At 39.2% G+C, this 27,583-nt stretch overlaps 1 protein-coding gene and 1 long non-coding RNA gene across 3 annotated transcripts; one reads left to right on the top strand and one right to left on the bottom strand.

Moving 5' to 3' along the window:
- Positions 1-159: 159 nt before the first annotated feature.
- Positions 160-27,187, top strand: LOC130170222 (pikachurin). Of its 2 annotated transcripts, XM_056377419.1 has the most exons (25): positions 160-726; positions 6,979-7,088; positions 8,523-8,609; positions 9,244-9,270; positions 9,517-9,634; positions 9,737-9,872; positions 12,475-12,641; positions 16,543-16,655; positions 16,873-17,132; positions 17,820-18,007; positions 18,111-18,211; positions 18,299-18,399; positions 19,044-19,188; positions 19,330-19,519; positions 20,193-20,318; positions 20,776-21,019; positions 21,120-21,231; positions 21,775-21,891; positions 22,067-22,247; positions 22,906-22,929; positions 23,107-23,185; positions 23,396-23,539; positions 23,866-23,949; positions 24,551-24,654; positions 24,780-27,187. In XM_056377419.1, exons 1-25 carry the CDS (start codon positions 621-623, stop codon positions 24,929-24,931), a joined length of 3,216 nt encoding a protein of 1,071 aa, XP_056233394.1. In that variant the 5' UTR covers positions 160-620; the 3' UTR covers positions 24,932-27,187. The 2 variants fall into 2 exon arrangements, with proteins under 2 accessions (XP_056233394.1, XP_056233393.1); XM_056377418.1 differs by lacking the exons at positions 160-726; positions 6,979-7,088; positions 8,523-8,609; ... (3 more) ...; positions 12,475-12,641; positions 22,906-22,929 and having other exon boundaries at positions 16,553-16,655.
- LOC130170223 (uncharacterized) lies at positions 3,345-4,731 on the bottom strand. Its single transcript, XR_008827958.1, has 2 exons — positions 4,554-4,731; positions 3,345-4,279 (listed from the first exon to the last, which is right to left on the bottom strand). It is a non-coding gene; the product is annotated as an uncharacterized LOC130170223 (long non-coding RNA).
- Positions 27,188-27,583: the final 396 nt, after the last annotated feature.

Here is a 27,583-nt window from a genome sequence, read left to right as displayed (position 1 = left end):
CACACACACACACACACACACACACACACACACACGGCATTAATATGGAGTGTTTGTTGCTTGAGCACCTCCCCTGCCTCTGCGTCAAGACATGCTCTCCATCTGTGTCCAGTGTGCGGATTAGACGCTTATTATCCTCTTAGCTCTAAATGGCCCCACGTTCCTGCACTTCGCTGTCCATCTCATCTGCTGTCTAAGACGCGCCTGACACGAAAGCGAGATTCCTGCGTAAAAATGATCTCGCCTACCATTCAGTTGCTTTTAGTCGTTGCGCTTTACGCGTGAATTGTCGGGACAGCCTTCTCCATCGTCTGTCAGCGCGCCTGTCGGGGCACTGTGGCAGTCTGTCCGTTCGTTAATGTGTCCGACCCACTGATCTTTTGCAGACTGTAATCTTATCAGTGTCAAACCGTAGCTGCCCTTTCCTCTCGGGCAGTATCTGCCTGCCTTTGGATGGCGTTAGCGCCAGAATCTTGATAAAGACGGTTTTTGTTTTGTTTTTTTTTTAAGAGAGAAAAGTTTTACCAGCAAAGGGATCAGTTACATTTACAGTTACAGGTGCGTTTGAATGTGTCTTAAAATGAACATTTGACCGTTTAAACTTTCGACCAGAAGAAGACATGGAATCTACATGTAAAGGAAGGAGTCTCCTGTACTTACTTCTCTTTGCAACATGCGCGGCCAGCGTTTGCTTTTGTGCTAGAAGATCAAATGTTCGGAGATCTGGTAAGTTCATCAGCTCAAAACAAGCATGACAAGGTTTAATATTATTATTATTAATAACAATACAAATAATAATAATAATAACTAATATATTTGAGATATATTGAGAATGTGGATGAGGGAAACTTTTGTATGTGCTCATCTTTTCTTTCATTTGATTACATTAAGTATCTTTAAACCTGCTTTAAAACTTTGTCAGGTCACATTTGAATTAACGTAGCGGCAATAATTCACATTAACAATCTGTGTGACACCTTCAAACTTGTGAAGTGCTTAAACTTTGGTTCATGGCAATAAAAGATTCAAGCAAAATAATATGGTTGCTGGGTGCTCATCATTAGGAAAACATACCATCATCATAATGTCATCTCCATTATACACATCCCTGCTCATACAGTATAAAAGTGATTATTCTGTATCAAAGCTCACTGTGCAACATGTTGCATGTTGCACCCCACTGATCAGCAGCATTAGCTCCATTTGAACAATAACCAGTGAACTGCATTTATCTATATAAACTGTCATTTAAATTACATTTGAGGCAGGACTGTTGTGGCTTAGAGGAAAGGGACATGCAAATGAATTCTTGAAAATGTGTGTTTTCTTGATTAAGAAAAAAACAAAAACTGTAGCTTAAATATATTTTCTGTGAAAATTAAAAGATCTTAGAAAAGGAGAAATAACGGTAATATTCAGCTCTAGCTCTTTGCCTCTTTGGGCAAAAAATCCTTGTTGATTTTGTCATTTCCACAGTGTCTCTCTCTGTCAATGTCTCTCTCCCTGTCTCTGTCTTTCTTTGTTATCCTGTCACCCTGAACACTTTTTCCGTCCCAGTTTCGTTCCTTTTCCCCCTCTTTCTCTCTTTCCATCACTTCCTTTTTCTCTCGCTGTCACTCTCTCTGACTGTCTGTTGTGTTTCTCCCCCACTCCTTCAGTCTCTCAGACCCACAGGCCTTAGCAAGCTGACTATTACATCTGTCTGTCAGCACAGAAAACTCACCACAGTTGAGACTGCCATATACAGAGGACGGCTGTAGGTCTGTCCTCATGACTTCCAGTGACATTTGTACTTGTTGTTTGTTTTGAGGTCTTTCAAGCCTCATTCTAAGGGAGGGGGGATGTCAACAGGCATCGATGTCCAGATGAATCACGTCAGCCTTTAAATAACAAAAATGGTTGAATTTGGAAAGCGTTAAAATTGAATGACAATGACACCTCAAAGTGGTCTCACTTTTCAGGATTTTGACAGCTTTTTTCCCTGGTTAGAATAACCTTTTGAATTATTTATAGAACCATTCAGTAGCTTTATTTTTTTTACACTTATTATAATGTGTACCTAAAGCTATTACCTTGTCACAGTATGCATGCATTTTAATTGATCTTTTCCATCCCCTCACACTCAGTACGTGAAACTTAATTTGGTGAAAGACAATGAAAATGTGAAAACAGATTTTCCCTTCGTCAGTGTTAATGTATTATTTCATAATTCATGCTGAAGAGGAGCACAACAGCATGTGTCTTCATGCTCATTCATTTTTGGATGACTCAGACCTGGAAAGAGCAGCACTTCTACATGACTGACTCGAAAAGTGGAGATGTAGAATCAGAGTGATAGAAAGAAGAAACCTGAATTTAAGATTGTTGATCAAGTGAGAGCAAGTTTAATGAGAGCACCTGTTTGTTTTTTCCGTCCCTAGTTGTATAAATGTGTCAGAAGCATTGACATCTCAACATAAATGAAAAGCCCAGTGTTTTAACCTGCACCCCATAATGGATTAAAAACGGCTTTATATTTACTTGTTTGAAGCTGACAGGAATGAACATATATAAATATAAATGACAAAGATACATTTGGGGTCATTTAAAGACTGTCACCATTATATAATTTGTCCATCAGAGAGTACTGAAAAGTATTATTTTTCTTTTCAAATGCAAAATGTCCGTCTCAGCACATATCTAAGTCCCATCTTAAAAAAAAAAAAAAAGATGTATACTATTTGCATTATGGAATAGTTTCAAATCTTGAATACGCAGATTAACTATATACTGTCTATTATACAAATGCTGACACAAAATACTTAAAATTCCTATAGTAGTTGAGCTCTTATTTGGACAATACTTCAACCTGAAATTTTCCCATCTCTACAGATATCCTAAGTGATCAGTTGTGGCAATTTGCCAATCTGGTCTAGTACATGTGTTTGGTGCATTTGGAAAAGGCCAATGTGTAAGATACTGTATGAGATGCTGCAACTGTTGCTTTATGCTTTATCTAAAGTGCACTGTTTCATATGATTATGGACTTATTGGCCTCACTGAACAGGATCTTCACTATAGGGGAGACCGGGGATGGTTGTAACACTTTTTGACTCAGCTCCTATAACTTGCAGAATGTTTGCGGTAGGGTACTCAGATTTTGATACAAAGTACCCTCATTTGTCTACTACAAATAGCAATGTTTTTAACTTCTCCAACTATATCACAGAATTCATTATTTGATGTCAAATGCAAGGAGTGCCATTGTTACAACCTACCCCACTACCAGGGTATGTTGTAACACAACCTGGGGTAAATTGTAACAGCAAGATTGAAGAACTAAAAACTGAGACTACACCACAAAATATGCATCTATATAAGTTTATTGTGCATGTGCCAACACTAAAGCATCTTCCTGTGCTTCACTAAGAACAAAAATAACTCATCACTGATGGCTAAATGAAGAACAGTGTCAGTGTTAACATTAAAAGAGCTTTTTTAAAGAACATATTCTGATAATACCTATGAATGTTACACATACAAATGGAAACCTTCAGCAGGAGGTCAGAAGTAGCTCATAATCCATGTAAAATTACAGGAAGACGTTTGACAATTAGTAAAACAACAAACATGCATACTGTGTCTGTCTTAAATGATAAAACATGAACTTGAGTGTGTGTATCTGTGTGTGTTATCCATCTAATCAGAGTGATCAGAGTCACAGTGGTGACAGATGTATGTGGGTTTTCCAGGGGTGCAGTTTTCGTGGGCCCAGAACTTGCAATTTACACATCTGATCCACTTTTCTTTGGGTTTGGAATTTCCAAAGGGCTCCATGCACACAATTCAAAAATCATCTTCATCTGGGGTGTCCTCACCCTTATCCTTGTTCTTCTTGGATCTCTTTTTGGCTGTCTTTCTCTCTGCATTATTTTGTTTGCGTTTCCTCTTTCCAAATATGGCCATTTTCACATTCTTCTTACTACTCCTTTTCTTCTTCCTCCAAGGCCTGCTTGTATCTGTGTAGATGTCTGACTTTATCCTTGTCGTACCAGTGGTCTTTCTTGGCCCTGCTTTGGGAAATGGTCTTACAGTAGAGGGACTACTGTGCATTGAAGACTTTTTGACTGCTGTGATAGCCCACACTGGGCAGCTTTCTTGAACCTTGTTCACATGGCAGATGGAGTAGTCTTTGGTGACTGACCTCACTGCTTTTCCCTGCCTCACTTCATCTGATGCAACTTTAAGTACATGTGCAGGCACACCCCTATTTGTTTTCCTCACCCACTGTCTTGGCATACTGAAAAAAAGGAGTAGGATAGAGAAAATATGTGAATTGTGATTATGGGGATGGTTGTAACATTTTCTTATATGGTGTTACAACTATCCCCACCCCTGTCAGCCAATGTTTACCTAGCTGTATCAGCATGGTGGTTTGAAATTAGGATGGATGAAATGACTCACATTTTACGTAAGAACCTACTCTCTTACCCGATACAAGTTACCTAATTCAAACTTCAACAGCATCAGTACTAATCAAAATATAGACTTGGTCCCAAAAATTACTTTCTTACCTGAAAATTGATGTTTTGACTGTAAAATCTGCACACTTCCTCTCACAGCCATCCAAATTCACATGCAAGATCAGGGAGGAAGTGGATATACATGAAATTGATCACATGACTCTTATGTTATCCCTTATTGGTGAAAGTGATGCTGTTACAACTATCCCTTTGTTACAACCATCCCCGGTCTCCCCTACTATGAAACCATTTGCACCCAGGCTTGATAAGAAAAGTGATCTGACATGACAAAAACAAGCTCAGTACCGTGTGACAAAGTTTAGCTTTAATCAACGCAGGTGGTGACTGCTACAATCAGGGCTTACTGTAGCTGTGTGCGCTGCGCTTCAATACTACAAACCTGTATAAACCTGACTCGACGGCTGCTGATACGAGCTCTTGAACAGAGTCGCTGTCCAAAGGAAGGTGAAGAGACAGTTTTAAATCTCAGGGTTCAGGGACCAGAGCCAGTGCTTATTAGCCTGTTAGCTTTAGCCTGTGGATATCACTCCTGCTACCTATGGACTTCGGAAAGACAGTTAAGCGTGAACATTGATTTCATAAGTTATCATCTTAATGTAGCATACAGCTTCATATCATATCAGGTCCATCATTTGGTCAGAGAGTATTTCTGAATGGCATCTTGCCAACTGGTTCGGATGGTTGTGTTATCACAATTTAACATAATAATTTTTCCAGTTCTATTAAAGAAAAAACAAATATTAATCGTTTTTATCATTTCCAAAAAAGTGTCCAGCTCAGCACAAGCACAGCTTCGGTAGCTACTCAAGAGGACACCTGAGGAGGCACCTACAGGACCAGGGTCAATATCTTATCTACTCATACTGACCAAACATAATCCATTAGTTTCAGGGGTTTATGTTAAGATTTTCAGGATTCATACAGATTAGAGAACAGTTTAATTCCAGTCCCTCTGAGTATTATAAATTGTACCCAGACCTATCTTTCACTTGAAACACCACTGTAAGCCGCTGTATGTTGATGGCCATAAAGATGATGATTTGAGAGAGTCAACTCTATCTGCTCTAATTCTGTGAGTTCAGCTCACCCGTACATTCGCTGGGCCACACCCCTGGGGAGATATGGATGATCGGGGAATTCAGCTGACATATTGCATTATCTGCTCGGATGGAAGAGCAGGGAGAAGGGTACGAGAAAGGAGTGGAGATGCCAACAGGAGAGGAGTCAGGGGGACAGGACGGGAGTGAGGTCGGCATAGGAAGTGAAGAGTCACAAGAAATAAAGAGGAGAGAAAAAGGAAAGTGGAAAAGAGCAGTGTTGTAGCTACATGAGATTTCAATTTACTGAGTTCTGCTTCGCTATATTTAGTTTTTGTGTGATCTTTATGTCAGTCTATGCCAGCGATGTCTTTCTTTTTATCACTTAGACAGAGAAAGGGCAATTATGGCTAATATTTACCTTTTGAACTAAATCCCAACTAAGTGCAAATCCTAGAAAGAGAAACTACTAACAATCTCAATCTATCACTAACTGTGCACTGTGCAGACACCTTTTTTCAGGTCATATCAGAATCTACTCTTAATTTAGTAAATTCATTAAAAAAAAATTAATTTAAAATGTATCATGTTTAGCTACTGTATATTGTTATCAAGCAGCTTGGAGATTGGATGTAGCAATCATCCGCTATGTGCAAATATTTTGACATAAAGTGTATAACCATGAGGCTCTGAGGGCACTTGTCTGCTCGTTCCTCCATTAAAGCTTGGTAATGCATATACAGTAGGTCATCAGGAGCACTGATGATCTACAGCTATAGATATTTCTCTCTCTTGCTCCCATAAGAGCCTCCTGAAGTATTTTCAGGCCACGGTTGAACACTGGAAGTGAAATCACAATCCCCTGTAGTGCCACAGAAGTGCCTTGGATTTAATAACTCAGGCCGTGAAAATAATGACATCTGAAGTAAGCGTCAGTTGATATTATAAGCCAGCATGTCAAACTACAGGTTATGTCATCTCAAATGGTCCTTTTTTCCACTGTTCAAATATACTCGGGTGAAATCCAGTGTAAGTTTTGTTCAGACTGTCATTGATTATATGGAAAGATACTGCAACAGACTTGTTTTTGCATGGAACTATTGACAAGGCTTTTCTGACCAGGCAGGCAATTCTTGGAAGTGCAACTTCTTTACTTTTTCTGAACAATGTTAACAACTAAGAATTTGTTTTCAATTTGTTTCTGAAAATGAAATCTTCACATGGATAGGATGGGATAAATGTGTGGTCAAAAAGTGTGTATTTTATCTTTATTAAACCTACGACAATGCTATATTATAAATGGTGAGCATGTCAGCTACACAGCTATTTAAACATCCAGCAGACATGGAGCAACATTAGCAATCGATTCATGTCAATTCATGCAATATTATGTCTTTCTTTGTATTTGTATAAACCAGATCGTTTGAGTCCTCCATTAGACATTCAGCTAGAGACAATCAACTGCACAGCCTTCAGTGTACGATGGAAGATGCCACGGCGACATGTTAGCACCATCACTGGATACAAGGTACAGTCACAATTTGGGATTTTTCATTAAATAATAAAAGACTATTTCAACTTTACATCTGATATAAATATTGATTGTCTTTGATATTTTCCTATATAAAACTGTATAAAAACAGTGACATATGGGTTTTTATCTTATGAGCACATATATTTATTTTCAATTTCTTCCAGCACTTCATATTTTTTTATTAGTCTAGGTAAGATGTTTACAATCCAGTAGCCCTTGGCTGGAGGGTTTAGCAGTATAACCCTGTTGACCAACAGTAATTTCAGTCTCAAGGCTTTCTTGCCAGGTATCACATACCAAACAGGCACAAACCCCACATGTTCCTTTTAAGAACTCTTTTTCAAAATGCATTAAAAGGTTTTCAACTCGCCAAAAAAACCCCAAAAAATAAAAACAACTTCTGAGCTACGTCACAAATCAAATTTCCTCTCTTTTTTTTTTTAAATTTTTTTTTTTTGCGTGCCCATTTTTCTCTGCAAGCCACTGACGTGGATGGACTCCCATATTTTTTTTCTGCTTTTAAAGTGCCTGTCAAACTCACTGTCCAACAAAATGACCTTGAGGGATAGATTGATATTTTGAAATTTCTGGTGTTTTGATGGAACCCTTTCACTGCCAAATGTATGCTTTTTCAGAGGCAATAGAGCTCTGAAAGATGTGGTCTCAAATCTTTATTTAGTGTCCACCCCAGGCAAGCTGTACTCAAGTACTGACAGTATTTGCTTTACTTGGTAGAGACATAATGGACATAAATTTAGTTATACGCAATGGCATGGCAGGCTTTTACTCTAGTTTTTATGTATTATTGTGGCATAAAGTGGACTGAGTCTGTCCTCTCTCCTTTTTTATTCTGACATAACTTTTAAGCAACCATACTTTTTTTTTGTTCCCTCAAGTGTTTCATTTTTTAAAATATTTTTTGAATGATCCCACAACCCAATTTCCTTCCTTCCTTCCTTCCTTCCTTCCTTCCTTCCTTCCTTCCTTCCTTCCTTCCTTCCTTTCTAGTGTTTGTTTTGAGTTAACCATTAACAAAGTGAGGATCAGTATGACTGTGTGTGCTGTGCTTTTGACCATATGTCCTCACTAAGAGGATTAGTCAGCTACCTAGCTTCCCCACGACTCGCAGATTTGTGTTCATTTAGCCAGTCACTTTGGAATAATAAAATAATCCTGTTTCTTCATAGTATTTCCTCCGTATGGTGCAGTGTTTACGTTGTCACTGCCATGTCTTGATAGTGTAGGTGCTTAAAGGTTAAAAAAAAAAATGGTGCTCTGATCCAACACAACAGATGTGACATTTATGAATGTCAGCTAAATCAAACACTACCAAAATAGGCTTGATTTTACTGGAACAGAAAGATACTTTTTCTCATACAGTATGTGTTTGTATGAGTCTTTGTCTTTGACTGTGTGGATGTTTTTCAGGTCTTCTATACAGAGATGAGGAATGGTCATCCAGTGGGTACAGCATCTTTGATGGAGGTGCCTCTCAGCCTGGACATGCTGACCACTGTGAGTGTACAGAGACTTTTAACCTGTTCCTGTTCATCACTTTTAAATAAGTAATGAACATCCTTAGCTATAAGTAAAAACAAAACATTTAGAAGGTGAGGTTGGTGATATACATTTTTCTTATTGTCAACAAATGCCATGAAAAGACTAAGACAAAGAGTGAATTGATCCTACTAACAACTAGTGTCTGCGTATCCAAAGCCTGATTTTATTCCCTGTGCCACACAGCTCCACAAAAAACCATTAAAACCACAACTCAAACTGTTGCACTGGGTGACATGTTGCTTCATTATGGTGAAAACAATCACTGAAGTTCAATTAAAGTTTATCCCATATGCACCCACCTACTGCCTTAAAACTAGAGCAGCAAATGTGTAATAGTCCTGTGCAAATGCTCTACTTAAGTAATATATGTTTAAAAACTACCTGCCCTGCCTAAAACTATTTAGTTTTGTTTTTACTTTTAATATTTGGTGAGTATTTATATTATTTTTTTGGTGACAATGACCTTCCTTTCTCACTTTCTATGAAAAACCTAAAACTACAGTACTCACCACAATGAATTGTGCCTGAATTTTGTCAGTGCTGTGATACTCAAATATTTATGGACACCGCCGCTCTTATTTTCTCAAAGGGGCAATTTGATGGACAAGCAAGCTTTGTAAGTATCTTCTAGTCTTTTTTTTTAATGATTTAGACCCTGTGCCTGCTTTATCTTATCGCAGTTGACATTTATAGCTAGATTTGACGATGGCCACTTCCAGTAATTTTCTTTTTCGCATTGCCTCCTGTCTTTTTCCTGTTTTCTCTTCTCTCCCTCTAACCGTCCTTGCTGATGTGCTCTTGCTTATCTTTGCTTATCTATCTGTATCTCTATACCCATTCCTCCATATAAATGGACTTCTAGGATGTGGACATTGGTAACCTAAAGGTGAACACTAAGTACAGAGTCAGTGTTGGAGCTTATGGCTGGGCAGGGGAAGGTAGGCCCAGCATGCCCAGAGACATCAGCACCGCCTCACATGGTAAGAATATGTGAGTTGGAATCCATTTTAAAGCTGATGCTATTATTTGTACTGTAGTGTTGTTAATAACTCACTAAATTCAATTTCGCTCTCTGCCATCAGAAATGTGCATGCCCCCATCGCCCCCCACTCAGCCTGTTGTCATGGCTGTATCTGACACAGAGCTGGCGTTGTCATGGCAGCAAGGAGAGAGCGAGGGTAGCGCACCTGTCCTTCACTTCCTGGTGGCTTACATCAGGTCAGTCATAAATGATTGATCAACCTTCAGAAAAGTAATTGATGAAGCTTCACGTTTATGAAATTTATAAAGATCTCACCAGCACCGTGTTGCTGTCAGCACACAACGCACACAATCACAGGGACGTACATTTGAGCACACGCACTCAAAAACACACAGGTCACCCACATACAAACTATCAAACCAGCTCATCAGGTAAAGGGCAACTTGAAGTGGTCATGTCATGGAGTGAAAAGCCTTGTTCCATCAATGACTGTGTCCAATCACCTTCCTGTTCATTCTCTTTATTGATTAGCCGTTTGTTATTGGACAATTCAGAGAGCTTTTTCCCAGAACACTGCCTCCATGTATCGTCGATAACCACGCTGATCTCTTGATGAGGCCAAGCAGTGATCAAGCCCAAACTTTAGTTAAGAGAAGTTTCAGAGGTAGTTTCAGATGTAGTGGTGCAGCCATTGAAATAACAGTGTTTTAAAGCAATAGATTGAGATTTGGGGAAATACACATTCAAAAATAAATAGTAGTTTAGCTTAGCTTAGCTTAGCTTAGCATAAAGATGAGAAGCAGGGGAAAAACGTCTGGCTTTGCTCTGTCTGAAAGCAACAAAATCCACCTACCAGCATATTTAAAGCTCAGTAATTAACATGTCATATCTTCTTATTTGTTTAACTTGTACACAAAGTGAAACGTGAAAACAACAAATTCTGGTTTTATGAGGAGTTATATGTAGGAACTATATCTTGGCCATGCAGTGACTTCAGTGACTGCAGTGTCACCATGAGTCTCCCTGTAAAATCAAAACCTGTTGTTTAACAGGATACAACGTGTTAATTTGTGAGTGTTTGAGGTGCTATTGGCCTGTTTTTGACCCTTTGGAGTGAGCCAGGCGCCCTGTGTTCCTCCTCTTCCAATCTTTATGCTAAGCGAAGCTAACTGACTCCCGGCTATAGCTCCAAATTTGATAAAGAGATATGAAAGACGTAACCAGAAGTACTTCTTTCAATTTGAACATTCTCTTATGTGTAAGCAAAATGAATAGAAACTGGGACAAACAGACGCAGAATATAAATTAGGCTTTTTAACCATAAACACCATTATAATGGCAGTGTAAGGGGAATTGGGACAGGAGAAGCTTTTATGCTATAAAAAATGATGACTAATGAATTTTCCTTTTTTTGGGCAAAATATGTGGGAGTGTTTTATTGGCAGAAAAATATAAAACAAAGCATCATATTAAGAGATAATCAGTTTTAAATTGGAGTTCTTTCCAAAACTTTATCTGTGTGCATTAATGGGTGTAGATAGCTGCATATTTAGCCTCATTAATCAGTCTCACTGTCACATTGCAATTCTACAGAATACACAGCTCTCTTTTACAGTGAATTTCATGAGGTCTTTGCTGGTCTGTTCAGTGTAACCATTTGTATTTTGACATGAGGGTCAGTTGGGACATGAGAAAGAATGAACTTCATACTCTAGTTGTGTCCAGCCTCACACACATCAATGGTATATGCGCACGCACACACACACACACACATAAAGGAACTTCCAATGTCTTGACGAGTCCTCTGGCTACAATTTCAAGGAAGTTGAGGTCAGAACTAATTTGCCCAGAGTCCTTTGGTGATTTGCCAGACACAAATAAAAAAGGCATATAGAATTTAAAAATGCCCCCATAAGAGTTGTTTTTAAAAGAAAATAAGAAAAGAAAAAAGTTATAAAGACATAAAAAGAAATAAGCTTTAAAACACAGTAGTGTTGCCCTTCATGGTGTGAAGTTAACACCCTGCGACTGAGTAAAGAGAGAGGGGGACAGAGGCAGAGAGACTGTCACTTACTGTGAGAGAGTAGATGTGAATCAGTGCCTGTTTTTTGCATGAAGTGGGGATTTTCCACACAAAAGGGCCGTGTCAGAGGCACATCTTTCTCCTCTTACATCAAAAGAGGTCTTGCTGAAGGGAGACATTGAGTGATGATGAAGATGACTCTATTCAGCAGATAGCTGTAGCTCCAGGCGCCCAAAATCAACACACAAACATAGTGTTTGAGATGGAAGCTGGAGATGATAGCCAAAACAAATAAAGTCCAGGAGATCATCACTTTATTCTTTGTTTTACTTTTCAATGTCTGTTTAAAGCATGAAATAACACTTTGAGGCTTGAAGCAGCTTGAAATTAGTAAGATGATGAAAAAGAAACCTCTCAATCAATTGCTCCTTTCGATTTGTTTGAAAAGTGATTCAATATTTTTCTGACTTTGAATTATTCAGAGCTACAATTGTGAGTAATTGTTCTCTTGGCAGTCATTTTCACTGCTCATTTCCAGGTACATAGAACAGCAGGAGGAGAACAATGAAGTGACTGGTCAGAATTTTGAAAACATCCCCCACAAAAATCAGTTACACTGAAGATGTTTTGAGAATGATGATTTTTTATTTATTTGTAAAAAAAGAAAATCAAAAAATTAGCTAAAGAACACTAGTGTTTTGTAAAATGTCACACACAGATGTGGAAATATCAGAAAACAAAACTATTTCACAAACTTTAATAGATCATTCAGTTTATGTTTGTGTATCTTTATACATGTCCTTGCTTTTTCTCAGGCCAGAAATGGACACGGAGTGGACGTATATTCGTGAGCCCATTGAGACTAACTCCATGGTTTTGAAGGGGTTAATACCGGAAACGGAGTACCAGTTTGTTGTCCGGGCGGTCAACGTGCACGGGGTTAGCCCACCCAGCCACATCAACAACCCTGTGCGCACTCTTGGTAAGGCCAAATGTTTATCTCTGAGCAAAATGTGCTGTGATGTTACATCCATCAAATCTTAGTCCCAGCTCTCTCGTTACCGTGGTTTCAACCACATTTCAAAAACAAACTCAATTTCAGTTTAGTTTCAACATTACACCCACACAGAACTAAACACACCATGCTCATTTTTGCATTGCCAAAGTTACCCTCACAATAAAAAATTTACCATGTTCAACCACACTGTATAAACCCCAGTGTTACTGTGGAGACAGTCGTCTTCTCCCCGCAGTGTGAAGCAATGATACGTTTTTGAAACTCAAAGTTTCTCTAGAATTCTCTGGGTTAGAGTCGAGGCATAATTAAAGAGAACATAATTGAAGATGAGTAGAACTTCATCCTGTACTGCATAATGTGCTTTACTTTATTTTATCTCCCACCTTCCAGTCTAAGTTACATATGAAGCTGATTATATTTGGTTTAGAGCTGAAGCATATTTTTGCTGTTATTAAAGTGTCATCACAGGGAATTCCATAATATAATGAGAAATCTTGCAATTTTGAATATAAATTTTCCAAATTTCTTACAATTTAGCATTAATTTGTGTTTTTTGGTCTTTGAAAGGCTCACAAAAACTCCTCAAATCATCATGTGAAAAATCAATAAGATAAATGGTACTAGACAGTTTGCCTCTTTCAGCATTTGCTTGAATGTAGGACAGCACCTGTCAATGTGTCAGTGGGGTTTTCTGACTGTAGCCCTGGATGGTGGAGATATAGAGCAACAGAGTCATTTACTTTATTATTTTTGATGTAGTCGGCTGCTGGTGGTGTGTGGGGGAGGGTGGTGATTGATATTAAAGCACACAAACACATACGCATTCACACAGGTGTGTGGGAGACGTACACAAATACAAAAACATGCAGTTATAGCAATGTATTAATGGATTAAAGGACCATGACAAGTAGTTTACCTACAGATTAGTGGGCATAATGTATGTATGTATGATTATTAGAATGAAACTGCCTTGTAGTCACAGTACACACAGGCCACCCCGCTTCACACGCTATGTTAGCTGTCACACTGTTGTAAACTGCTCTGATTGAACTAAGCCCCTTCAGTCCTGCTAGACTGCACAGAGACAAAGACAAAGCTAGAAGGATGGACGGAGGGAGAGATAATATTAGAAGTTAAGAATAATGTCAACGAAAGTTCCATGAAACAAGATAAATCGAGTCAGTCAGAGAGACACAGAGACAGACGGACAGAAACGAAGAGATAGAGAAGCGTGGTTTCTCAGCAGGGGATGAAAGCGGGTTACGTCCGAGTCTCATCAGACAGGATTAAGGACGGAATGCCAGACCCCTTCTCTGCCCGTCCACACCCTGATGGACACACACACACACACACACACACACACACACACACACACACACACACACACACACACACACACACACACACAAGCTATCACTGAGAGAGCGACAAGAAAAGTATGTCAGTCAGTCAAGCCCACCCCCGCTGTTCACTCAAGCAGCGGTGCATTGTGTGTGTGTGTGTGTGTGTGTGTGTGTGTGTGTGTGTGTGTTTTCATAGTGGTTAGAAAGAGGGTGGTATGGATTGAGGGGGATTGTTACACAACAGCAGATTAGTTTTCTGAGGGCTTTTTGGGCATCCCCCCCCTCCATGTATGCCAGCACTCAGTATTCAGGACTTAATGTTATTAGGCTGTGCAAATTAGCACTTTAAATCTTGGCATCTATTCAAGCTTAAAAGTCAAGTTTCCATGAGATGTTTGACAAATGAAATTTATTTTATTCGTATATGTTGTCTAATATCACTCCACAACACTACATGGGGAATGATACTGTACAATGCAGATAGATGGGGAGGTGGAATGGCAAGGAGAGAGGAGGGAGGGGATGCTGTTATGTAAGCTAAGATTAATCTTCCTCAGCGTAGCGTGGATGGGAAGGGAGGTGTTATATTGAACATGCACTCTATTGTTTTTTCAACTTTTTGTTCTGAAGTGTTCATCTAACACTAGTAATAATACACTCAGTATAACTGAATAAAGTATGATATAAAATATACAAAAATGTATAGTGTGTTTTTAAAAAGTAAATTTAACATAGGGCTTACTATATAGTATTGTCCAACACATATGCACTAAATGTATGTGTGTAAATGTGTGTAACCAGTGTTGGGGACTAGTAAACTTCTTGTAATTGAACTAATAGTTTAACTACATTTTTCAAAAGTTCATATGTGCATAGTGATTCAAGTAGTTAAAATACTTTTTTTTGCCATTTTTGTGTAGTTACAAAAAACTATTTTGATTATTTTTTATATTACCATTGCTTCTCTACTATAACTGAACCCCCTGTGACCAGCCCTGACCACTGTGAAGGCAGCCCAGATGATGCATTTGTCAGGCAGTCACCTCCACACTTGACCTTTTGTGTAGTGCGTGTTTAGAAGCCAAGGTCAGGCGTCGCCACACAGTGACAACATCATCATGGATAAACCTCCATGGCCATACTCCAGCAGCTATTGTATGCAAAACCAAAGTGACATTCCTTTCACTTTCCCATAAGTAGTTGGGTATTTATTTTCTTGGTTTATGTATGACCTGAGAACAATAAGGCACTTTTTGCAATAAACTCAGCTGGATGGCATTTTTTGCCATCATGTAACTTTTTTGTATTTTTTTGTTATATTTCTTATCACATGTTCTTTGTCAATTTCATAATTTTTTTTACAAAGTAGTTTGAACTACGTTTTCTAAGTAGCTTTAATTAGTTAAACTAGATTTAATTCTAGGGTAGCTTTGCTGCAGTTCAACTAGTCGCTTACAAAGCTACAATGTGCTTTCAAAGTAGCTTCCCCAACACTGTGTGGAACAACACATTTAGTTATTGAGGACAGGGTTATAGCAGCTGTTTGGGCTTTCAATCAGCTAACCTACCTTTATCAGATTGGTTGATTAGGTAAAAAAAAAAAAAGAATAACTAACTAATTAATGTTGCAAAGCATGATTTTTGGCAGTGGTTTTAAACCACGCTCACTGTACTCACTGTCTGACTTTGTCTTTGCACATTATGAGCTCCCTATGGCACTGTTTTGTATCGAGGAGACACCTTTCAGTACGTGGTGCAGCAGCAGGGGTACAGGCTAACAGGTAGACCCACTCGGCCAACAGCAGCTGTATACTCATGTCTATCATCATCATCATCATCATCATAATCATCATCATCAGTGAAATATGGTCACATTTTCCACAATAGGATCAGTCATTATAGAAAGAGCCATCGTTCTTCAACATCTTCAGTGAACCAGTCGTTATTGTTTGTTGTTTAGCTCATGTTCATTGTTGTGTTACTTTGCTGTGACTGAAATATCATTGTCGCACATGATGGTGATACTGCAAATGGAAGAAAAGTCCAAACCTGCACCAGTGGTGGTCATGTAGTATCCGTATAAAATCTCATTTCAACACTGGGAAAGAGGGATTGGTTTTAATGAGCACCAGCCTGCCACTTAAAAAAGAATGATACAGTAAAAGAGAAGACGAAGAGGAGAAATAGGACATAATTATTGATAATAGATATATTTACAGGTTTTCAATGGACGCTGTGAATACAAGCGGAACACCTGTTTTCACAGTCTTGAATTTTAATGAATTTTCCTGCTACAAAAACAACATGAAGTAAATTTGGACTTTACTGTATGTTTGCAGTGTCACTCCTTTACTTCTTGTTCTCTAACCATGTGATTCTCTGACCTCCATTTACTGTGTTCAACTCATGACTTGTATTTGTGGACATGTGTGTTTCCCTTCATTTCACTGCTGTCACCATTTAAGTCCTTTCACAGCATTTAATAACAGACATGGAATAATCCTCATCGACATCCTTAACAGGTGCATCAGAAGTTGGCAGTGGGGATTATGGGCGTTACATCACAGACTCCGGGATCAAAGATGACGATGGCTTTGACATTGATGACTCCGATTATGATATCTTTATTGAAGAGGTGGGTTTTTACATGACAGAGTTGGATAGTGATAATTAAAATTTCATTTTGAGTTTATTCAGACTTTTAAATCAAATTAGATTATAGATAAAGGTGAAATTAGCTGCTGAACACATTGGTAAAAAAGAAGTGATGGCAATTGTGAGTGAACCTGTGACACTCTAAAATAATTCTCTATCCCTCCTTTCTGTTGTTTCTTTACTCCTCTGCTTCCTAGTTGAAGCCATTCCCAGGTATCAGTCAGGACAACAGGAATTCCCAGCTCCGTTCACGTTCTGGTCCACCGTCTGGTCGGAACGTTGTTTACCGTATGAACACCATCGCTCCTCCCAATGTCACTGTCCCACCAGTTTCCACCACCACCACCACCCCCATCTCGTCCATCTTCCCAGACTTCTCAGATCTGGTCTTCCCCACCACTTCAGAGCCTAGTACCAATCCTGACACCACAACTACTGCCCCACTTACCACTACCAGGTATGATGTACCTTAAAAGCCCTGGCCTACCGTGGTTTCTGTTTTCACTGATGTTGTTGCTGCGATGTTTTTGATTGAAAAGATGTCAGTGCTGTTTATTAGTTAGTGGAGAAGGTAACAGCCGCTCTCTTAATGGCAAAGCTGATCATTAACATGTTTTTTTCCTATGAAGAAAAAAAAATGGGTATCAGGAAGGTTTTTTTTTATCTCAATAAAATATCTGTTCTTATTGATGTTCCTCTTGCTCTTTGATTGCGAGGTTGTTGTATCTCCTGGCTTTCTGCTCCTAAAAGCCAGCTATAGTTTGCTTTTTTCATGCTCTTCCACTTAATTATTTGATTTAAGATGTTGATTGGAGCAGTGCAGTGAAATGTCACATCAATTTAAACTGTCACTCTGGTTGTAATGTACAGCTTCAACTGGAGAAAATATACGCTCGCCTGACTATACTTAATAAGTAATATTGAATACTTTTTTTTTTATCCTGGTTGTTTCTTTCCCTAAAGCACAGAGGGAAAAGTATCTATGAGGAAAAAGCAAATGTAACCTTTAGATAAACATGAGGACAGAACAATACAATAAATGCATTGAAGACCTAATACCCAATTTGCACTGTAAAAATCCTGTTTTCTCAGAAGACTGAAAACTAAACTTCTTTATCTTTTTTCCTGTTTGGATCCACCCCAGCATCACTGTGCCCACCACCACTACCACCCCAACCATGTCACCCTGGAAAGGTGACATACCTCGCATGTATGACCTGACCTGCGATGATACTGTGTGTCCCCCCGACAGCTTCTGTCTCAGTGATTATGACAGTGGAGGTTCACGTTGCCACTGTAACCTCGGACGAAGAGGGGACACTTGCTCCGAGGGTGAGAGAAGCGTAATACATTGTCTGCCTTACTTTTTGCAGCTGTTCCCACCCAGCTCTGTTATCGTGAATTTATCATGATTTTATCCTTTGTTCCTCTTCAGTGATATCGGTGAACTTTCCCAGGTTCTACGGCTACTCTCACATGACTTTAGAACCCTTGAAAAACTCTTACCAGACCTTTCAGATCACTTTGGAGTTCAAGGTGAGGGAGTGAGCTGTTTTTACACCTTTTGTGTTTTTGTCCCAACAATGATGAAAAGGTATTTGAGACAGTTTCTCTCTGGTGCAGTCAGACTCTGAGGATGGCTTGCTGCTTTACTGTGGAGAGAACGAACACGGCCGTGGAGACTTTACCTCTTTGGCTCTGGTGCGAGGCAAGCTGCACTACAGGTGAGGAATAGTGACTCACATTTTGCATATCCAGTGTATCACTTATGGGTTAAGAAAGAATTAAACGCAACCACACATCAAAGGCTAAATAAGAAATACAAACTACATTTCGATATAATGTTAGCTTTTACATAATGTTGGTCGAAAAAAAAACAGATATAAAATAAAGGTTTTTAAGAAAACTGTTTCAGGAATACTGCTAGCAAGTATTCATTAAAACGAAACAAAAAACCAAATATAAATATAAAACTCATGACTGATGTAAGATTTAATGATGCATTTCTATGTGATTTAGCTATAAAAACATTGCACCTAAAATGTATTTTACTCATTTTAAGCACTATACATCTTCAGTGAGCTGTTGCAATAAGCACTAACAGAATATACATATGATACAGTGTGCCAAAAGTTAAGCATTTTGGGAAATACACTCTCAGTCTCTCCAATACGAAGGTACAGCAATGGTCGGTTAGCTTAGCTTAGCATAGCACAAAGCCTGGAAACGGGGATAAACAGCACTTTCTTACAGGAAAAAATTAAGGGGAAATTTAGGGGTTCAAGGATGCTCATCATTTGAGCTGTTTACAGCATATTCTTCATGAATATATACATAATAATTACCTCTTTCATCTTTGTCTCTACAGGTTTAACTGTGGTACAGGAGCAGCGCAGATAGTTAGCGAGAGTCGTGTAGTTCTTGGTCAGTGGCACACAGTAACTGTCTTCAGAGACGGCATGAGCGGCTGGCTCCGTATGGACAACGACACCCCTATATCTGGACGCTCACAGGTAACAATAAGACATACAGAGCTTCAGCACGTGTTTATTTTAATAACAAAGGATGTGCCGTCCATTATTAATAACATTGGATTAATGTACCGAGTGTGTTCATAGTAATAAGGGATGTTCTCTTCACCCTTGATGCTTCAGGGACAGTACACGAAGATCACCTTCCGCTCGCCGCTGTATGTGGGGGGATCCCCGAGTGCTTATTGGCTGGTCAGGGCGACGGGGTCAAATCGTGGCTTTGTTGGCTGCATTCAGAGTCTGATCATCAACAACAAAGCCACAGATATCAGACCCTGGCCTCTGGGCAGAGCTCTGAGTGGAGCTGATATAGGTGAGGAAGCATACAGTATACATGTGAGTTTGTGAAATGAGTTCTTTCCACATTACTCATAATACACTGGTTCTCCTCTCAGTTAAGTAGTTTAGAGGCAGATTTAGAGTCTAAACTAACTTATTTTGGGCTTCATACATAAATAATTTTAATAAAGTTAGACAGCTTTATTTGAATTTGAATGAGTTTGTTTATTCATTGCACAGTCCGAGAGTATATCATGGTTCAGCGTTCAACCTTTGGTTAAAGCTGCAACCATAGACACACAAACATGTTAATGTAAGAACAGAGAAAATATCTGCTTATTATATCTAAATTGTTCACCACTTTAGATCATTCTCTGACACAATGACAGAAAAAATTGTTTTTGATAATTAGATTTTGCCAGATATACATAGATTTTTTCGCTGAATCGGGAAGTAGAAATGTTTGGGAAATTATGGCTCCCAGAAGATTTTGTAAAACATGATTTCATGAAAGCAGTAAAAATATAAAACACTTGCCATCTTAAAATTCCCTTTTTACTTAGTGTGTGACATGAAAGTTGGAAATAATGCAACCACTGAAACTGTATTTGTTTCCTAAATATATCCATGTTTTTCCAGTTATGTGTGTAGATACATGTGCTGAGTCTGGCCTAATCCGCTCATATCTCCTTGCCACTCTGTACCAGGTGAGTGCAGCGACACTGTGTGTGACCTGGTCAGCTGTGCCAATGGCGGTGTCTGTTTTGCAAACCGTGCTGACGGCTACATCTGCCTGTGCCCACTCGGCTTCAGGGGAGAACTTTGTGAAGAGAGTGAGTCAACTGTATTTTCTCACACCCACACAAATAACAGACACTTGTCTTGTTTACAAGAGGAGTTTTGTGCCTCTGCAAAAGCAGAAAGTCTCTTTGAGGTTTGTTCTTACTCGACGGCTGTCATAGACTGTCACACACACCTTTTAAGGTAATTACTGAACGGTTGAGTGCAATATGAAGAAAATTGGTTGAGATGAGGATTATTATTTCTAATATAGAGGCAGAGGAATTGATTGCATGTCAGACCAGCTTTCAGACAATACAACCTACCACTTTCTTTTCCTCCTCCACATGTCCTTTCTTTCCATTTCTTCTGTTCTCACCGACTTCTTCCTTTTCCTCCCCTTCACTTTTAATCATTTTAATGCTCAACGCCTCTTCTTCCCCCATGGCCCAAATCCTTTTTCTTTCCTCCCGCCTGTTCTTTTCTCTTATCTTCTCTCAAACTCCTCAGGTTTCTCACTGTCCTCACCACTCTTCAATGAGACAGTGTTTTCGTACGCTGTCCTCCCCTGGCCTCAGTCCTCTCAGAGTTATCTGTCCTTCATGGAGTTTGAGCTGACGTTTCGACCATCGATGCCCGACGGGATGCTGCTGTACAGTGATGACGCAGGCAGTGGAGACTTCCTGGCTATAAACCTGGTGGACAGATATGTAGAGTTCAGATTTGACTGCGGATCCGGAGGATCGGTCATAAGGTACTGGATAGATCTGCTCTTATTCTAGTATGTCTCTTTTATTTTCGTCTTCAATTTAGATTTTCTAACTTGATGCTAAATGTGATGATCTGTGCAACAGGAGTGAGGAGCAGATCAGTCTGGACACTTGGCACGAGCTGAAGGTGTCCCGCACAGCAAAGAGCGGTATCCTGCAGGTGGACAGCCAGAGGCCAATGGAGGGAATTGCTGAGGTAGTTTCCTTCCATGTGTCTTGCATAAAGCTGGTTTGTTATTTTTGACCACAAGAGGGCAGAAAAACCTTATAATAAACTCAGCAACAGAGCATTCACACACACTTCATTAAGTTCTGATGTTAAGGCACACTTTCAGCAGAAGCAAAGCAACATGGGTGTTGCATTGAAGTCACATTTTAAATGTGTCACAGTGAATGGTCTTTTAACCCAGGTTTGGTTCTCTAACTCCAGAGAAAAATAACTTCATTTTTTTGTTTTATGGAGACGTCAGATTTGGCTGTTTAACATTGCCTGGCTCATTAAACATGACGTACTCATGACACATAACAAAAAACTGCATCTTCCATGAGTAAACTTGATGTAAGTGCAAAGTGCATGAGGAGAGGAAATTATACTATACCTGGTCAAACATATGAATTCTTAAGCAAGTATTTTATAAGCGAAGCAGGCCCGAGTGATGCTAATATTCATGAACATATTCATTTATATGGCATAACTAGATTTATTCATGATGTTGACATAACTAATCTTTTTCTGCAGGGAGCTTTCACTCAGATCAACTGCAGTTCACCTCTCTATATTGGAGGAGTACCAGAATATGATAAAACCAAGAGGACGGCAGGTGTAATAAAGCCCTTCACTGGAATTATACAGAAGGTATGGCTATATATATATACAGTGTGGTCCAGAAGTCTGACAGTTGTCACTGTATATAAATATATAATCTCACCAGCCACAAAGCCGACCACTATGACAAGAGTGTTACACCTTTTCTTGCTCCATCTTCATTTTCCTCCTCTCCGTCTGTTTTCTTCTCACCTCCCCCCCCCAGCTGGTTCTCAATGACCGCACCATCCCAATAACAACTGGCTCCGCTGGTGGTGTCAATGTTGCAAACTCAGCACACCCATGTGTGGAAAGTCCCTGTGCCAATGGAGGGACCTGCAGGCCGAAGTGGGATGGATATGAGTGTGACTGCCCCCTAGGGTATGATGGCAGGCACTGCCAGAAAGGTCAGTTGCACTACTCGGCACTTCTACTTTTCCTATATGAATTTTATGCATGTTATTAAGTCAGTGGACACATTTATCAAAATTATAGAACGGGGGCAATTCAGTGATTGGTTTTCTGGTGGAGTTCACACAATTACTAGCACGTCCCAATGTTTGATGGGAGACGATAGTAGCAGAACATTTGATAATTTGTTGCATTGTGATTAGAGAACATCAGGCATCAAATTAGATGATACATATCACTGACAGCAGTGTGCGGTTTACACAATGCTTGTCAGAAGAGATGTTTTGAAGCTGGTGCCATGTGTTTTGAGGACTAGGAATAATCTGTTTTTGGCATTTCCATCTTTTGTAAAGTAAAAAAAACCAAAATGCACTAATACACATGGCAGCCTCAACAAGTTGCTGATTTATTAAAGAAGAAAAACGGATGCTGCCATTAACTTTAATTTTTTGCAAACAATTTTAATGATGGCACTGTTTCTGTGAGTGTATAATATATGGCTTTACTCACGTGATATGATCTTTCCTCTTCTCATGGATTAAATCTTTTTCCTCTGTTATCATATAATGTCATATAGAATAATGGACTGGACATTATAATCCCTTAAGCCTATCTATGCCTTCTCTGTTTTTTTCTCATGCTTTCACTGAACAGAGTGTGGGAATTACTGTTTGAACAGTAAGTTTTCTTGTATGAATTCCAAACGGATATTAAAATACACATATTCCCTCCCAACATTCCTGTATCCTCAGAGTATCAGTTTTAGCGTTCCCCTTTAGCTTCAACCAGTAGATACATGATGATGCTGCCACCTTGTGGTGATATGAAGTAAACACAGTGTTTCCTCCTCAACAGCTGTGACTGAAGCCATTGAGATCCCACAGTTCATTGGGCGAAGTTACCTGAACTACGACAACAGCGATATCCTTAAAAGGTTGGTTGAGAAACGTGTATGAAATAAGCATGCAAGGGGTTTTTGGTGTCTTTTACTGTTGTTCAGTTACAGTTCCTCATTTTATATCCTAAAGACCCCTTGAACTTTCATAGTTAGTGTGTACATACTAATTATTTGGTGAAAGAACTATGAGTGGTGTTTCTCACTGTCACAGCAAACAACACTTGTAAACTTTATTTATTTTTTCAGGGTTTCTGGGTCCAGGACCAACCTTTTCATGCGTTTTAAGAGCACAGCCAAAGATGGCTTGTTGCTATGGCGAGGAGACAGTCCAATGAGACCCAACAGTGACTTCCTGTCCATGGGGCTTCAGGATGGTGCACTAATCTTCAGGTATTTGTTTGTGTAAAAAGCACCACTAATATCTACTCACTCTATATAAAATATATCTACGGTATTAAAAAAAAACAAAAAAAAAAACATTTTTAGTCTAAGTTCAAATTCTATGTACCACTTTGTTCTCTGTCCTTTTGACGAAACAGGAGTCAGGAAGAAAAGGGAGAGCTCAGCACTGCTAAAAAAAAAAAAAAACCCAAAGTATGAGGCAGGACTGTTACCTGGAAAAGAGCCAAGATTTATCTGGGAAGTACCATACAACTGTGAACCCACTGCACCCTGTGTAGCTAGCTAAACTCCTTCTACATGTTTCCATGTTCTAGTTATAACCTGGGCAGTGGTGCAGCTAACATTGTTGTCAACGGGACCTTTAGTGATGGAAAGTGGCACAGAGTCAAAGCTGTGAGGTAAGCTCTAAAAAGAATTCATCCTGTCAAATAATGTCTGCTGTGGTGATTACAACACATCTGTGGCTATGTTTTGCCTTCACTTGTCTGCACCGGTTGATTTCCTTGTCCACTTGGGGGCAGCAGAACAAGCTCTAAACTCAACACTGACATACTATGATTTATTAACATATAGCTATTCACACGTCTTGCAGACACATGGAGCAATATTAGCATTTATATAGAGTTATTAGAGAAGTGAGGAAAAACATTAACATTACAACCACCCTGCAGATCTCAAGGAAACTGCAGAATCAGGTGATAATTGTCTGTGGTTTCATCCCTGTGAGGAACACATAGTCATTTGATTGGTTAATATAGAATTTATGATTAGTGGCGCTTCAAGAAGAGGACATACCTTTTTCTGTGCAGGACATTCAGAAGCAATCCATGTGGAAATTGGAAAATCCAAGGATAAATTTAGTTTCTATAATTACTTCGTTGATGCGAAAAGGGGTCATCACGGTCAATGTAAGGTGCCGTGCCAAGAATTACATTACAGAGTCTTTGCCCTGTTTCTCAGGTTTACGAATAAGTTTACCATTATCACTTCTGTCTTCAGGGATGGCCAGTCAGGGAAGCTGACAGTGGATGACTACGGAGCAAAGACAGGCAGGTCACCTGGCAAGATGAGACAGCTCAATATCAACGGGCCTTTATATGTTGGTAGGTGGAGCTCACAACTGACAATCTAGTAAAATGCTTCAAGTCAAACAAGTAATTGTGATTTCTACATCTCTATATTCTCTCCCTTCAATGTCTGTTTTCTCTGTGCTCTCTCTCTCCTGAAGGTGGCATGAAAGAGATAGCTCTTCACACAAACAGGCAGTACAATGGAGGCTTGGTGGGCTGCGTGTCCCACTTCACGCTCTCCACTGATTATCACTTAGCACTGGTGGAGGATGCTGCTGACGGCAAGAACATCAATACTTGCTCCAACTAGAAAATGGCTTCAACAGACGAAAGTCCCCTTTCAGCAGCATCTTAAACCGGAGTGAACACCTCGACCAGCTGATTTGTCATCTTGAAACTGACTTGTCAGCACCAAATGAGTGAAAACTAAAACAATATAATTTTAGTTTACCGATCCATGGCTGACATGGTATAGAATCGAACTGGAAAAAAGACTAACAACATTGTTACTTTGCAAACAGGAGCTACTTAAATGACTCTTGTGACTCAAAGTTTCCAAACCAACTCTAACCTGCCAAGTTGTAAGGTTTGCTTTCACGTTAACAACCTGATGAATTGCTCTGAACAACAGTTTCGACACATGGCAACAGCAAAAACGACCAGAGGATATTACAAAAGCACAAGTACTCTGTGAAAGGAGAGAAAAAGCTTAGCATTATGGGTAATGAGGGTCTTTGAAAAACCTTTTTGAAGGACATTCTTTTTTTCATGGGATGATATCCAATCGTATCTTTGTTTTTGTTTTTTTTTTTTTACTGTAAATCCTTATTTGATTGCTGGAAGAACCAAGTGATCCAAGGGATCAAGAGTCATCGCAAGTTTTTCATGAACCAGACCTAGAGCAGCTAGCAGAGATAAACTTCTTTGTAGAGGATTTTGGTTGTGGCCCTAGAGGAATTGTGTTGTTTTTGTTGTTGTGGCATTTGTATTTCGTGATGTATTATCAGTCTGTAGACCACATACTCTAAAGTCTGATTGATGTCAGTTTTTTTTATTTTTTTTTTTATAGGTTGCTAGTTTTGGAGGGTGAAGATATCAGCTGCACTTGTTTTCTTTTTACCTTCTTTTAGTTGACATGCTCCTTTATCTGGACCTCTCAGATGCTAGTCACATGAAAGTCTGATGCTGACACGGTGAAGCCACCAAAATCCTGGACAAACTGGGTGTGACAGTCTGCTGCTATCATTTGACACAAACCACAGTTCTGTGTCTGTCAGCTTTTAAGATGAGTCGCTTCGTATCTTTTGTTTTCAGAGAAAAATAGATCAGTTCTATTATTTGAGCTTTACATGTCAGTTGCTTTTCCGTGCATAAGCTTTACCCTTTAAAAGGATCTTGCAAATGTTTAAAGTTTGAATTAATCACAAATCCTGTAATAAACCCCAATTATTATATTGATTTACAACCTATAACTTACAAGTTATTTGAGGACAGTGAAAGTCAGTGATTTTTTTTTATAGGCCCTGCAGCATTTTCAACATGTGTGAAGTCTAATAAGAAATGCAAAAGAGGTTCATTCAATGAAATACACCATGTTTCTGTGGAGTGTGAATGAACATGGTATCCACTTATTGATCCACAACTGGGTTGACTGTCCACTGTACAAAATGTAGCATATTTTGACTGTATGTATTTGATGAAACATAGCAAGTGTCCGTAGACTGTAGGAAAATGTTGATGTAGCATCTGTGTTGTCTGCAAAATGTGTCTGGAGAGCTATTTAAAGCTTTAAATTCAGCTTTATGCTCGTTGCCAACTTTGTCAGTTAGTGAAGCCAGATGATCCAAATTTGTGCAAAGGACTGCAGACCAAGACTGGTACAGTTGAACTGGGACGAGCAAACAGGAACCACCTTGGCTGAGTGTGCACACACTAAAAAAAACAACAACAAAAAAAAAAACCCCCGTCAAACTACTCGAGCCTTAATAATCCCCAGAAAATTAAAAGTAGCCGGTGTATCCAAGTCCCACCACTTATATGAATACTCATTACAGGCTTCTCCAGGCTTGCAGTCACTTCCCATCTCAAGACGATGTGACGAATGTTGAACTAATCAGCCCCCATTTTCTTTCTTAAAGTCAATACAAGAAAGGTCACTGTATAATCTGTATTATCATCTTATTATCTGTATTATTCACTGTTTGTGAAGAAATCAGCAATTCATGGACAGAGTTTGAATTTATTTTAGTAACATTTATTCAAAGAATCTTTGAAAAAAAATCTCATTGAGATCAGAAATTCAACAACATAAGCTGTGCTTGCTTCACACTGTTTGTTTTAACAGGAGAGGCAGCACGCTCTCACCTGCTGTGCTAACTGAGCGTTGTGTGATACACAGAGTTTTAGATTACACAACAGTCATAGGGTATCTTTAACAGCTGTCCCAACCGTAACGTTCTTTGAAAGGTCTTCAAATTCTATTACAACATTCATAGAAGAAGACGAGGGAATGATTCTGCTGGGGTCAGACGATTATGTGAAAAAATAAATCCATTATACAGTATAACTGAAAGCTGCTTTTTGCACAACTGACAAATCCCCAGCTGCAGCAACAAGAAACCAAAGAATGTGGGTTTCACAATTCTCAGATATATTGAGGGAAATAAAATGCGTAAATAAAGAATTGGTCAAGAGCATGAGAAGAAAAACCCACTGCTGATTTACAGAGGCAATCTTCTATAACTTAAATCAAGTCATTTTATGCGCCTGTACTTAACCATACCTTCACCATGGCAGTGGCACATCAATGTCATTTTTGAATGAAACACATCGGTGACCTCTGAAAAACCCACACAAATCTAAGAAAATGTATTTTTTTCTTTTTTTTTGTGCCACATTATAGATCATTTTTAAACCACAACAAAAACCCTCGAGAGCACAATGTCCAATAGAAGAATGGTCT

The sequence above is a fragment of the Seriola aureovittata genome, chromosome 5, assembly GCF_021018895.1.
Source record: "Seriola aureovittata isolate HTS-2021-v1 ecotype China chromosome 5, ASM2101889v1, whole genome shotgun sequence".
Classification (NCBI taxonomy): Eukaryota; Metazoa; Chordata; class Actinopteri; order Carangiformes; family Carangidae; genus Seriola; species Seriola aureovittata.
Note: the sequence above shows the minus strand (reverse complement) of the source record. Positions and strands in the feature narration are given on the sequence as shown.